This window comes from Macaca fascicularis, chromosome 1 (assembly GCF_037993035.2).
Source record: "Macaca fascicularis isolate 582-1 chromosome 1, T2T-MFA8v1.1".
NCBI classification, from domain to species: Eukaryota; Metazoa; Chordata; class Mammalia; order Primates; family Cercopithecidae; genus Macaca; species Macaca fascicularis.
Genome location: NC_088375.1, coordinates 176,003,970 through 176,017,677, shown reverse-complemented (window position 1 = coordinate 176,017,677; position 13,708 = coordinate 176,003,970). Strand labels below are relative to the sequence as shown.

Genomic DNA, 13,708 nt, shown 5'->3' with positions numbered 1-13,708 from the left:
AAAACTTTTTATTCATTACGAGAAATCTTAAATCTTCCCTACTGTAGTGATCTCTAGATTTACTAGCAAAATTCTAAATTCTGTATAGGCTTAATTAAAATACTTCAAAATATCAGGTTTTAAAATAACATATAAAATATAATTTATTTACCATTGATCCAAAATGTAATTTCTAATTTTCAAATAGCGTTCTGGTGTTTTAGCTTGGCGCCCCTCAAAAAACTCAGGAATTGCTTGTTTTTCTTCTTCTTGAATGATATTTCTATCTATTTCTATTTCCTGTTCTGGTGGCTTAAGCTCTTCTTCCTCATGACTTTCCTCTACCACTTGGCAAGAAGAAGGAAAAAGCATTCCATTATCATTCAAATCTTTCTGAATTTCACAAGGCTCTGGAGAAGGCAACTGCCTGGCATCAACTATTATTCCCCTTCCATCTTGCTTGTTGCAGTTTTTAATCAATTCATTAAATTTCTGGTCATTTAATTCGACTGATTTTTTGTCACTGTTGCTCTGTTTCTCAGTCCACAGTGTAATTTCTGAGCTTGAAAGTATTTCATCTTGCTTTTCATTTTGAAGACAGTCCCTGGAAGGCTTGGAAAAGAGAGCTTCCTGGCTGTCAGAAGCAATGAATTCTTGATTGGTTTCATGCATTTTACTATTAGGAAAGTCTAAGAAGAGATCACTGCTAGAATTATTTTGGGGTGTTTGAGAAGACAACTCGTCCACCTCATCTGTGATGTCTACTTCTTCATCATCAGATAACTTTTCAATTTTTACAGCATTCAAATTGGGATCAGCACGTCCCCTTAAACATGATGGTGTCCATGCCTTTGTCCCTTTATCTTCATTTTTAACTTGAAGATTATGGCCGTTCTTCTGATTGGGTGTTTCTTTCTCCAGACCGCATTTGACCTTATTAAATATCAAAATAAAATCCCCATAATATTAAGATTTAAAAATTTAATCACTGGCACACACAAAAAAAGGATAAATACAGTGTTATTAAACTGAGTACGTGTAAATGGTACATTATACCTTCAATGTGCTTTTCTTTAAAGGGTTTACAAGTGCATTTTAGACAAGGTCAGGTGTATTCAGGGTGGTATGACTGGAGACTATAACCGCATTTCAAATGTAAAGGATCACCATTTAAAATTTCTATAACTATATAACTAATTCATGGGTCTGGTGATTTGTATTAATCAAATAATCATGACCTATATTTAACTACTACTTATTTTTCAATATTAAGTTGAAAACAGCAGCCTGGCTCAGATCAACCATATGGACTAAACAAATTAACTATCATACTAAGGTATTGTACAATATATTGAAATATATTTAAAGGCTTATTTCTCAGAATATCTGATACCATAGCTGATTGTTTCTTACAATGCTAAAATAATCCTTAATCTGACATCTTCACTGAGTACATTAAAACTACCTTTCATTTAAACAAGGGACAACAGAAACAAACCGTCTTTTGCAGGCTTATTTAATGAGCTTATAATATAGAGATGATATTTTAATGTGATACTTGAAAAAAAAGAGAGATTATATTTTAAGCCATAAAATTATCTCCCATACCTGCTATTACAGATATAAATATCTGGTAATGTAACAACAACAATAAAAGATAATGAAAGTGAATGAGCAAATATAACATGAAATAAAATCCTTATATACAAAGTTTTTAAAAAGTCTTATAAATGACTAACATACATAAAGGATATGACAGCTCTCAGAAAGAGGTTATTTATAGATCCTGTAGCGCAACGGAATTCCAGGATTAAATACTTGAGGTTAACTGGCTTATTATGTAGAGTATAAAAGGGTAGCAGGAGGGAAAAAGAGATTTGGACATATTGCCTGAAACAGCTTTTCACATCCCTGCTGTTTAAGTATCCTGTCTATAATTTCAAAAATTCAGATGAAATTTTGCACTGATTTCATAATATACTAATCTCTGTTACAACATGAAAAATGTATCCTTCTACCCCAGTTCTTTGAGTGAAACTGGCACTCCAAGATACACAGCATGTATCTTGGAAGCCTAAGAGTAAGAATAACCAAGTTAAGCTTTATTCTGTTCTGAGGTATTGACTAAACCTTGGTGAGCTGCCTTGAAAATGCTTCTGTCTTGCTGAAAAATGGAGCATACAATCGATGTATGATGAATCCATTCCATTAGTTACCACCTATGTCTAGATAACACTGAAACAAATCTTACATACAGGGTAGAACTCATCATCTACATGAAAAGATAATATCAAATTTCACTCAAGTCACTCACCAATTTTATATAATTATGTTCCTAGGCTTCAAAGAGGATATATTAAAAACTTATAAATATCAAAACGACATGGTTGCATATAGCACAAATTACTTGAAACATTAAGGAACCAGATCACAAACCTTTCTTAACACTGCAGTTTATTAAAGTTTCAGACGATTCTTCATAACAACTGTAAAAATTTCATTGCTATTTAACAGATTTTAGAATCAGGATAGCATTTACCTCCTCTAAGCTCTAATAATTCTTAAAAGTTTCTACAATGCAAATATTTCAAAAGGAAAAGTTATTTTCTAGAGGAAACATTAAGATAAGATCTCTAAGGTTTTCTCTTTGAAATACAATTTGCTTTATAGGATATTTTTGAGCAATAACTATTTTGTCCATTTAACTTTATAAAATTAAATAGAGTACCATGATATCTATTTAATGGTAATACTCAAAACACTGAGATATGTTCTGAGGTTTTGTATAGTACTATGTGGGTATAAAATACTTTAAAAACTTTTAACAGTAAGACCTTAATGCCTGAATGAAAGAAATACTTCTGCTTACTTTGTTTTTTCTAAATACTATCATTATTAACTAGGATATTGATATTCTGCTTACCTTATTTTTAAAATACTGTCTTGCATAGCTCTTCACTTGTAAAACAGTGCGGCTTCCAATTAGCTTTGAAATTTTGGTCCATCTTCGGCCAAATTTAGCCTGTATTATTAAAATTGAAAAAAAAATTGCTTTTGATTTACTTATGAATAGTCCAAGCACCTACCACATTAAAAAATAAAAATTAAAAAAATACATCTTTATTTTCTGAAGCACACGATAAAGTCTTCTATATAGACTATGCTCTTAAAATCAAAGCCTACATTCTTCTTTTGGAATCTGAACTACTGAAAACTGATGGAAATGATTTAGAAACTACTTTTTAAAAAGAATACCTATCTAAATGAAGATATCACCTAACTGTACGAATTCATATTGTAAGTTATGATGTTCCAAATCTAAAATAACTTTTTAAAATAAATAAGTGCCTGAAAGGGGGATAGGTTACATTTTCCATTTATATGATCGACTGAACATGTTCTGTGCTAATTTCAACACTTTTTTTTTAACCCAGATTCCCTATTTTGCAATATCCATTAGGTGTCTTGCAGCAGATTTTACTCTGTCAGGTATCACAGTGAACTGACCTAAAAGACTAAATCACAAATGAGGAAGTCCTGCAACAAATGTCTTCTTTGTTAAGATGCTATAAGCCCCAAAGTTCTAACTACCCGTTTCATTACTCATCAGAGTTTCTCTTGCATGTGTATATGTTGCACACATTAATAAACTCTAGTTTTCCCTGTTAATGTATTTGTCGGTTTTTATTTCATTTTTGAGACAGGGTCTCACTCTGTTGCCCAGGCTGAGTGCAGTGGTGTGATCACGGCTCATGCAGCCTCAACCTCCTGGGCTTAAGCAATCCTCCCACCTCAGCCTTTCCAGTAGCTGGGACTACAGGTACGCACCACCTTGCCTGGCTAATTTTTTATTTTTTGTAGAGATGGGGTCTCACTATGTTGCCTACCCTCCAACTAATGTCTTCTGACACCTCCCACATCTTGGTGTCAAAGGCTATGTACCTCATAACACTGAAGCTGTGGAGGGAAAAAAATGAGAATGTGAGGGAGCTCCTGAGTGTTCTCAAGTACAGAAAGGAACACATAATTTGACAGCTAAAAGGGATTGTTGGGTATCAAGTCTAACTATAATTTAATATGTAAAGCCTCTTTGCAATATCCCCAACTTAAGATATTCTCTACTTCCTAACGTAGCTCAATAATTCTAAATTTTTAGAATTCTTAAAACTACAAAAAACAAAAAACTAGCCACAACTTAGGAAAGTTGGCCCTAGGGTCAGATTTACAGCCCAGGCAGTCATGCCTTACAGCAGCAAATCATTTTCAAAGATCTGGCCCAAATGATAAACCTTAATTTAAGTAAATTTCTGATATTCATTAGAAAACATGACATTTGGACAATTTCTTAAAGAACTTCTGAAAATTATTAGTAAATATAAATTAATTAATTAAGATTGCTCTTAACACCTAGCTGAGATCAATTTTACTGAAGAACTACTTATCTTTATTGTGGGATGAAGACAAATAGGTAACACTGGTAGGTAGCATGGAACATTTGTGGAGACAGGACAGATCTGGATTAAGGTATGATTAGTAGAAGAGTAGGGACTTGGGTACTAGAAAAATTGGGGAAAGAACACGAACAAGAGGAGCAAAGAAGCCAGGCATGGTGGCATGTGTCTGTGGTCCTAGCTACTCAGGAGACTGAGGCAACAGGATCACCTGAACTCAGGAGTTCAAAGCCTGGGCAGCATAGCGAGACCCTGTTTCTTAAAAAAAAAAAAAAAAAAAAAGGTTAAAAAAAAAAAGAGCAAAGAAAAATTCACCAGTTTCAAAATAGAGCAAAGGGAGAGTCCCATGCCCAAAAAAGGGAAGGAAAAAAGCCTTTCCTCATCATTCAGTACCACCCAATTTCCTACTCCCAAGCCTGAGAGAATTCAGTCTGTAAGCAAACTTTATCAATGGGTTAAAAAAAGCTGAGAATACAACCAATAATTCCATGCTTGTTGTGTAAGCAAACATTCCAAGTTTAAAATCTCCCTTAATGTAAACAGACGTCTCTATATCACTATATAAATAAACACATATTTACTTATATATGGACAAACATCTCTGGAGGAAAACACAAAGAAGACACTGCTTACCCCAGGCAAAGAGAACTGAAGGCTAAGATGAGTGTGAGAAGACTTAATACCCTATAACTTTAGGAACCTTTTGAATTTTAAACCATGCAAATGTAGTCCCCATAAGTACCACCAACATAAAAAATAACAACCTAAAAAAATGAACCTTAAACTCAATCTGTTTGCGTATGTATGTGTGTATGTGTTAGCACAAACTGCACCATGTTGTAAGCTCTCTGCTATTTTGCAGACCTTTGTCAAAGTGAAACATTTCACAGGTATTCAGGCCATGAGAAATATCCTGCCTAACCACCTGACCACGAGACAAACAAAGGCCCAACTAAAGAAACGTCCCTATCCTATCTTGCTCGACAAAGGTCCAAAATACACCCAGAATACCACGATGACATCCTGCTGGAACAAGGGCCAGATCTGCCTCATGACGGGAATATCTTATCAATATCCTGCTGCCCAGACCTCTTCTGCCCATACCTATAAATTGCCCCAGGCTATAAGCAGCAGCAGGCTCTGGCATTAGGTTGGTCCCCCACTTCTGTAGGTTTTATGCTGGACATAAAGCCTGTATTTGCTGTTGAGCTGCCCTCCTTCTGTATGTGTGTGTCCTTCTTTAACCCTCATCTTCCCTTTAAAACCTAACATTATGTATCTGCTCTTTGATAAGAGGCAAAACACCAAAGTTGTCAGGAATCTTAAATAAATGATTAATTAAAGTTAGATCATATAAATGATAATCACACAACAGACTGAAATATCAATATTAAAAAAATCATCAGTACAGGAAAAAGTCTTGAAGAGATAAAAACCTCAAGATCGTTTATATATTTATATAAGAATATCATACAGTATATAGATGTCATGGTGTTGACTAAAATACAAATACAAACATTTTATTCTCATCATCTGTAGAAACGTTAATGATACTTCGATTAGCATACATAAATTTAATATATACAAATATTCTATATATGTAATGTATAAATACACATAATTTCAAAATTACTTAGAACACTACTAGGTAACATGCACCTTAAAGGAAAAGATATAAACTAATCTCGACAGTAAAATAATTAAAAAAAAAAAAAATCCTAAGTATTTTTTTTTAAGTTTCTTCATATTAAGGGGTATTTTCAGAATTAGAAACCAGAATACATATCTTTTGCATTATGCAACTTGTGAACATTTAAATGGATTTCAGTGTAATAGACATTCACACACAAAAGTTTCTGGTCTTCATTTACAGTTGCTGAAATATTTAGACAGTGTATACAATGCCGAATTTGAATAAAAACTCAGCTGATCACCCCCAACAGTGTCAAATATACAAGTTTTTGTTTTGTTTCAAAAAAAAGAGACTACTAAATAATTCTGCCTTTTAATCCAGGTAGTTGGTGTCATGTATACAGATATACCTCAATTTCTTGGATTTTTTTAAATACCAAAAGAATGAAAACTACAGATCTAAATCTATTTTAGTATTTTAGTACCTTAGATCTAAGTTAAAAGGAATTCTCTTGCACTACACTATAAACATCATTACTCTAACTACAGAAGAACTAAAGGTGTTAAAACTGTAATTAAAAAGAAAATTCAGGTCTCTATAAATTAATTTAACCTTATAACTTTACCAATATTTGCTTCTAGAATTATTTTACTAAAAATTTAAAATTGCTCTATTTACCAGCCCTTGTTCAAACAGCTCTTTTTCTTCTATCGTCCACTTTACTGAGTAACTGGCTGGTTTTGTAGGAGAATGTACCCTGAGGGGAAAAAAAGGAATTGCAAAAAAAATTTCTGAAATGGAACATTCCATATTTATGTAACTAAAGGTTATAGATTGCCATGGGCTAAATTCAATACTTTGAGTCTAGGAATTAAAAATAAACAAACAAAACAAGAAGGCTACAGCCTCTACCTGGGGGCAGAGATTTACCCTGTCACGTGTCTCTAGCTCAGGATGATGGGAGCCCCAAAAGACATAATCCTTGGGTCTGAGTGAGGATAACACTAAAAGACATTAAAGGAAGTCAATGTGATAACAAACAAACAGGCTCCCTTAGACTGGATACAAAGCAGCAGGTGTTAATATATTCCCAAATCCTGAAAGGCATGTAAGAGTTTAAATCGGTTCCACAAATACTCTCTTTAGTTCTTTCATGTAAATCCATGTAAATATTAAGATAGGAAAGAAGTAAAAAACTACAGCATTATATTTACTGTTTTTAAAATTCATTATCTCAAGGAATTGAAAATAAAACTGATGAAGCTCACTAATTTAATTTAAGCAAGCCATTAATCCTTTTGTTAATTTCATTTCGTTGTTTATTCAGCAAAATACAAAAGCAAAAGGCTGCTCAGTACTCAACCTCTTGGGCAATTGCAAATATGCAAACCCACCCTTTAAGGGACCATAAACTTCCAAATTCATAAATGCTAAATAACATTTTTTCAATTATAGGGAAAGGATATTTTTAAAATAGTTAATTTCTCCAGATAATTTTTGAAAGTCACAAATCCAAATGAAAATTTTGTTGAAAATAAGTGAAAATTAACTGACAGAATAAAAGAAATCAAGTCAATTCCAATATATTACATAACAGCTTCTCAAAATTTCCCCATAAATCCCTAGACAACCATATTTTTCACAATATGATAGAACTGCCTATGTAGGGCCGTAAAAGAAATTCTGGCAAATAAATAACATGATAAAATTATACTTGTGCCATTCCAACATCTTTATCAAAAAACCTGTTTTTATATCTACTTTATGTTTTTGTATAACCCAAGGTCAAGAGGGCTTTTCCACAGGCCAACTATAATTAAAAAAAAAAAAAAAAAAAAAATTCTTCCATAATTTTTAACTAATGAAAACAGATTTAGAAATATAAAATACAAGTACATACATGATTTTTGCTGTTTTCTGCAGACTGCATCACATGAAAAAAGAAAATAAGGAAGCATGTGAGGTTTCAAAAAATACAATCCACACTTTTAGAAATATTATAAATTGATTTTACCTCTTCATGTATTTTTTATCATCTTCCTTTTGATCAAGCCAGACTTTTTCCGGTAGTGATTTTTTAGATAAATAATATCTGTGTAATTATTAAGGAAACTTTTTAAACAATATTACAGTCATGTAATTTTTACATCACTCATACAAAAGGTGTGCTACATAAATGTTATTAATAGTTCCCTTGTCTTCGCAATTAGAAGTGACTACAAGAAGAAACAGCCTCCACATTTGAATCAAGCTTGTCCAACCCTCTGCCTGCAGGCCACATGTGGCCCAGAACAGAATCTTCGAATGTGGCCCAATAGAAATTCGTAAACTTTCTTTAAATATTATGAGATTATTTTGCGATTTTTTTTTTTTAGCTCATCAGCTATCGCTAGTGTACTTTATGTGGGGCCCAAGAAAATTCTTCTTCCAGTGTGGTCCAGGGAAGCCAAAAGATTGGACACCCTGGTTTAAATATTTTCTTCCAAAGCATATGGAGAATGTAAAAGATAAATTTGGTTGGTTGTCCAAGGCAATTTTGGAATAATTTTTCACATTTCTAAAGCCTACAGAAAAGAATCCAAGGATCTTCTCTACCTTAATAAAAATAGTAAACATTTAGATCAAATCTACCAGGGAACTTCTCTCTTAAAGTTCTTAAAACTAGTCTGATGAAATACTTTAAGATTAGCCTGAGATATTCTTCACTTAACAAGTATTTATTGGCTGTATACTGTATATGTCAGGTACCATGCTAGGAATAGGTGCTGAGAACAGATACTCTCGTTATTTGTTTCCATATCTAGAAGTGAACCACTGACTACTTGTGTTTTATCTAGACTTGCACAGTGGCCACCAATCACATGTGTGACTTCTAAGCAAATAGTGGAAACACTATTTGCATGAACTAGGATGTACTCTAAGTATAAAACACAGTGGATTTTGGCTGGGCGCTGAGGCTCACGCCTGTAATCCCAGCACTTTGGGAGGCCGACACAGGTGGATCACAAGGTCAGGAGTTCCAGACCAGCCTGGCCAACATGGTGGAACCCCATCTCTACTAAAGATACAAAAAAATGGCTCAAGCCTGTAAACCCAGCACTTTGGGAGTCTGAGACGGGCGGATCACGAGGTCAGGAGATCGAGACCATCCTGGCTAACACGGTGAAACCCGTCTCTACTAAAAAAAAATACAAAAAACTAGCTGGGCGAGGTGGCGGGCGCCTGTAGTCCCAGCTGCTCGGGAGGCTGAGGCAGGAGAATGGCGTGAATCCGGAAGGCGGAGCTTGCAGTGAGCTGAGATCCGGCCACTGCACTCCAGCCTGGGCGACAGAGCGAGATTCTGTCTCAAAAAAAAAAAAAAGATAGAAAAAAATAGCCAGGTGTGGTGGTGTGCGCCCGTAATCCCAGCTACTTGGGAGGCTGAGGCAGGAGAATCGCTTGAACCAGGGAGGCAGAGGTTCAGTAAGCCAAGATCGCACTCCAGCCTGGGTTACAGGGCGAGACTCTGTCTCAAAAAACAAAACAAACAAAACAAAACAAAAACACAGTGGATTTCAAAGACTTAGCACAAAACAAAGAATGTAAAATTGGCCGGGTGCGGTGGCTCAAGCCTGTAATCCCAGCACTTTGGGAGGCCAAGGCGGGCGGATCATGAGGTCAGGAGATTGAGACCATCCTGGCTGACACGGTGAAACCCCGTCTCTACTAAAAAAATACAAAAAACTAGCTGGGCAAGGTGGCGGGTGCCTGTAGTCCCAGCTACTGGGGAGGCTGAGGCAGGAGAATGGCGTGAACCCGGGAGGAGGAGCTTGCAGTGAGCTGAGATCTGGCCACTGCACTCCAGCCTGGGCGACAGAGCGAGACTCCGTCTCAAAAAAAAAAAAAAAAAAAAAAAGAATGTAAAATTATCTCATGTGTTTATCTTGATTAAATGTTAAAATGAGAATATTTAAAATATTTTAGGTTATATAATATATAGTTAAAATTAATTTCCTTTGTGTTAAATGAGGATGTCGGAGAATTTTAAATTATATGTGACTTTCTCTGAAGAGCAATAATCTAGGCTACAACTGCAATGTCTAGGGAGAATTAGAGAATAAGAAAGCCTAAATGGGGTTAACCTATGATAATTAAAGGTACAGAGACACTCTAAAATCAACATGGCAATAAGTGGAAATCGTGGGAACAGAGAAATTCTGGCTTAGTGAGGAGAACTCCATAAAATGAAGATGAAAGAGGTTAATAAACCACTACTTATTAGACTATGACTAGCTATCTTTATAAATCATAAAATCAGAAATCATTTTGTTCAATCCTCTCCTTTTATGTGTACAAAAACTGAGCTATAAATAAGGATCCACAAATGTAGGGAAAAAAAATATTCGTTCTATAGTATTTGTTTTGTGCTTTTTATTTAGATTCCTCCCACGTAACACCTGTAAATTATGAAGCGAGAAGAACTTTTACATGTTCCAACTCTGTGTCCTTGGACAAATTAACATCTCTGGGTTTCAGCTTATATAACTTTAAAAATGCAAGCTTGGACTTAAGGTTCAAAGTGACTTAAATATTCTATCATTTCTACTCAATATTCAGATATCATAAACAGTTGGCTAGTGAAACTCAAAATATGCAATCAGATCTCAGATGTAGCAGTAAAACAGAACCCAAGGAATAAAATGCTGCTTTTTGCATACATAGGCAACATGATATTATATAATAGCAGTCTGGGGCTGAATAAAATCCATCTAGTAAACAGTGGCCTCTTGTAATTTTTGCATTTATAGATTTTTCACCCTGAAACCTGTACTTTCCTCATCATCATTAAAGGATACTCTTCTTCCAACAACATTTTCTCAATAACAGCTCTGTTCTCTTCACTGATGGTGTTATCCAAGGTCCAAGGCTATTAAAAAGGAGAATATATTTTTCTTTTTATTATTGCTTTTTGAAATTATCTTCTGTTTTGTTAAAGAAAAATACATGATATAATGATTACAAATGACAGCCACCATTTACTGAGCACACAGACATATTTTTGATTACCACAGTAACACTCAGATAGGCATTAATACTTTACCGGAGCGACTATAGCACTACTCGCATTTTAAGTGGAAGAGCAGAGACTTTACACCCGAGTCTGTTGGATTCCCAGACTCATGCTCCTGCCCAGGATGAGGTAATAATCGCCACCCAAAAAAGGAATTATTTGTTAGGCATCAGATGCTCTGTTAGACACTTAACCTCTTTCCAAAACTCGCCACTAACTCTCCTTTTTCCTCAGTTACAATCTCCATGATCCTACTCATTTTCAATGCTCCAGGTTAAATATTTTCAGCTCATATCTCTTCTTCAACCTCTAGACCATAATATACAACAGCCCATCCAATATTTGTACTTGGATATCTAATTGGCTTCTAGAACTCAACATATCTAAAACAGAACTCACCATCACTTATCGCCACCTGCTTCTCCCTCTGCATTCCCAACTCTACAAAACGCCCTGTTGCTCACTAAGTTATTCCATGTAGAAATTCAGGAATCACTGTGGATTCTTTCCTTTTCCTTTGATGCCCATATCCAATCTATCAACCAGTTCTACCTCCAAAATATAATTCAAATCCATCTATTCTATCTCTTCTGCTACTACCTCAGGCCAAGTCCCAATCATCAAATCTTGCTTCAATTACTGTGAATGTTTCCTAACTGGTCCCTTTAACTCCACTCTTACTTCCCTCCAATCTTTACCACAGTACCCAAAATTAATTTTATAAAAATGTATTGCTAATCTCTATTAAATCTATAAGAAATGTTTCAATGATATCCCAGTTCCTTTAAAACAAAACGTAAACCCTTTAGCATAATCTGACTCATAAGTCCCGCATGACAGAACTCTAGCCTGCCTCTCCAACTTTGCCACATGCTGCCACTCCTCCCTTTCCCACCATATTCTAGACACTGGCCTTCAACCAGAGCTTCTGTAGTTGCTGTTCCTTCTGCCTAGAATTTTTTATTTTAACTGTTCACACATCTGCCCTTTTTCCCATCAATTTCAACTTAAATCTCACCTCCTCTGAGATTCCCGCACTGACAATTAAATCTAAACTAGGTTTCCCACTCTGGTACTCTCAGTCAGCATCTTGCTTATTTCCTTCAAAATCTATTACTAGTCTGTCTGCCTGTTTATTATCTAACTCCCTTTTAGAATATAAGCTTCTTGGGAGCAGGAACATGTCTGTCTTCATTATAGTCATATTCTCCAAGCCTGACCTACTGACTGGCACACAATAAGTACTCAATAAGTAATTACTACAAGAAATAAGCCCTGTGATAATCCCATTTTTTTTTTCTCTTTGAGACCGGGTCTCACACTGTTGCCGAGGTTGGAGAGCAGTGGCACAATCAGAGTTCACTGCAAACTCAAACTCCTGGGCTCAAGGAATTCTCCTGCCTTGGTTTCTCAAAGCACTGGGATTACAGGCAGGAGCCACCTTGCCCACCTACCACTTTTTTAGGTGTAAAGAAACTGAAGGTCACAAATTTGAGAAGTGGTACAGCAAGGATCTGTACCTAAATCTAGCGGGCTCCAATCCTGTTCCTCAACAGGCCATTTTTCAATGTCAAAAGAGGAGGTTTCTATTTCTAAAGTAAGAAAAATTCTAAATTTCTAAAAAAGAAAAATATTACATCTGTGATAGTTGAGAACTAGCACTAAGTTTAAAAAAAAAAAAAAGCAGCACTCTAGGCAATAAATAACAGCTTAATGCACCTGATATTTTTATAAAATACTTACAATAAGGCCATTCTCTGTTCTCCAAGATGAATCAAGATAGTGATCTTTTTGTAAAACTGATGCTGTATTTTTGTCACCTCTGTAATAATTAAGAAAATGAGTATATAAGTGAAAATCATACTGGTTAATGAATGTAACTCACACAGCACAGAAGCTTAGGCACAGAACTAAGCATTTGCTTAGTTCCCTTCTCCCCTTAACAAACAGATTTAACATCGTGGAAATGCCTGCTCTACCTCTTTGGCCTGTGAAATACATGGTAGCGCTAAGCTACCCCATCTCAACTGTGAAACATCAAGTCTGACTGCTCACTTCTTTTGGTTCTCAAGAATAAACAATCTCATGAGGAAAACAATACCCCAAAGCAGCAATCGCAACGTGCTCTGTGACTATGAACCAACAATGCAGTTTCAGTTGATTAGTACCAGTACCCATGTGTATACAGGAATTCAACTTTGTGATTAAACCTTTTAGCTGTATCTAAATTATAAAAATCACCATCAATAGCACCACTCATAAAATGGGAAAAAAAAAAAAAACAAAAACTAGATGACAGAACCAAAACAGAAAATACTCAAAGGGCAGTACAGTGAATAGATAAGAAAAACGTGGTTTTAATAACAACTCATACAATTTAAAAAATTAATTTGGCCAGGCGCGGTGGCTCAAGCCTGTAATTTCAGCACTTTGGGAGGCCAAGATGGGCGGATCACGAGGTCAGGAGATCGAGACCATCCTGGCTGACACGGTGAAACCCCGTCTCTACTAAAAAATACAAAAAACTAGCCGGGCGAGGTGGCGGGTGCCTGTAGTCCCAGCTACTGGGGAGGCTGAGGCAGGAGAATGGCGTGA

The 13,708-nt window shown here is 35.5% G+C and overlaps 1 protein-coding gene across 13 annotated transcripts in view; it reads right to left on the bottom strand.

Annotated features, from left to right (window-relative positions):
* Positions 1 to 13,708, bottom strand: part of MYSM1 (Myb like, SWIRM and MPN domains 1) — a 44,540-nt gene that overhangs the window by 26,868 nt on the left and 3,964 nt on the right. For 9 of the 13 annotated variants that reach the window (XR_012419612.1, XR_012419628.1, XR_012419627.1 and 6 more), the window contains exons 2-8: positions 12,857 to 12,935; positions 10,899 to 10,969; positions 8,078 to 8,155; positions 7,964 to 7,987; positions 6,742 to 6,820; positions 2,903 to 3,001; positions 152 to 912 (exon numbers count right to left, since the gene is read on the bottom strand). Coding sequence is in view for 10 of the 13 variants with exons in the window: in XM_015435288.3 (XP_015290774.3) it covers positions 152 to 912; positions 2,903 to 3,001; positions 6,742 to 6,820; positions 7,964 to 7,987; positions 8,078 to 8,155; positions 10,899 to 10,969; positions 12,857 to 12,935 (1,191 nt within the window). In the remaining 3 variants the exon portion in view is untranslated. Of the gene's footprint in view, positions 1 to 151; positions 913 to 2,902; positions 3,002 to 6,741; positions 6,821 to 6,993; positions 7,068 to 7,963; positions 7,988 to 8,077; positions 8,156 to 10,898; positions 10,970 to 12,856; positions 12,936 to 13,708 lie in introns of all 13 variants that reach the window. The other 4 variants (XM_074005685.1, XM_074005696.1, XM_074005677.1 and 1 more) reach the window with 3 other exon arrangements.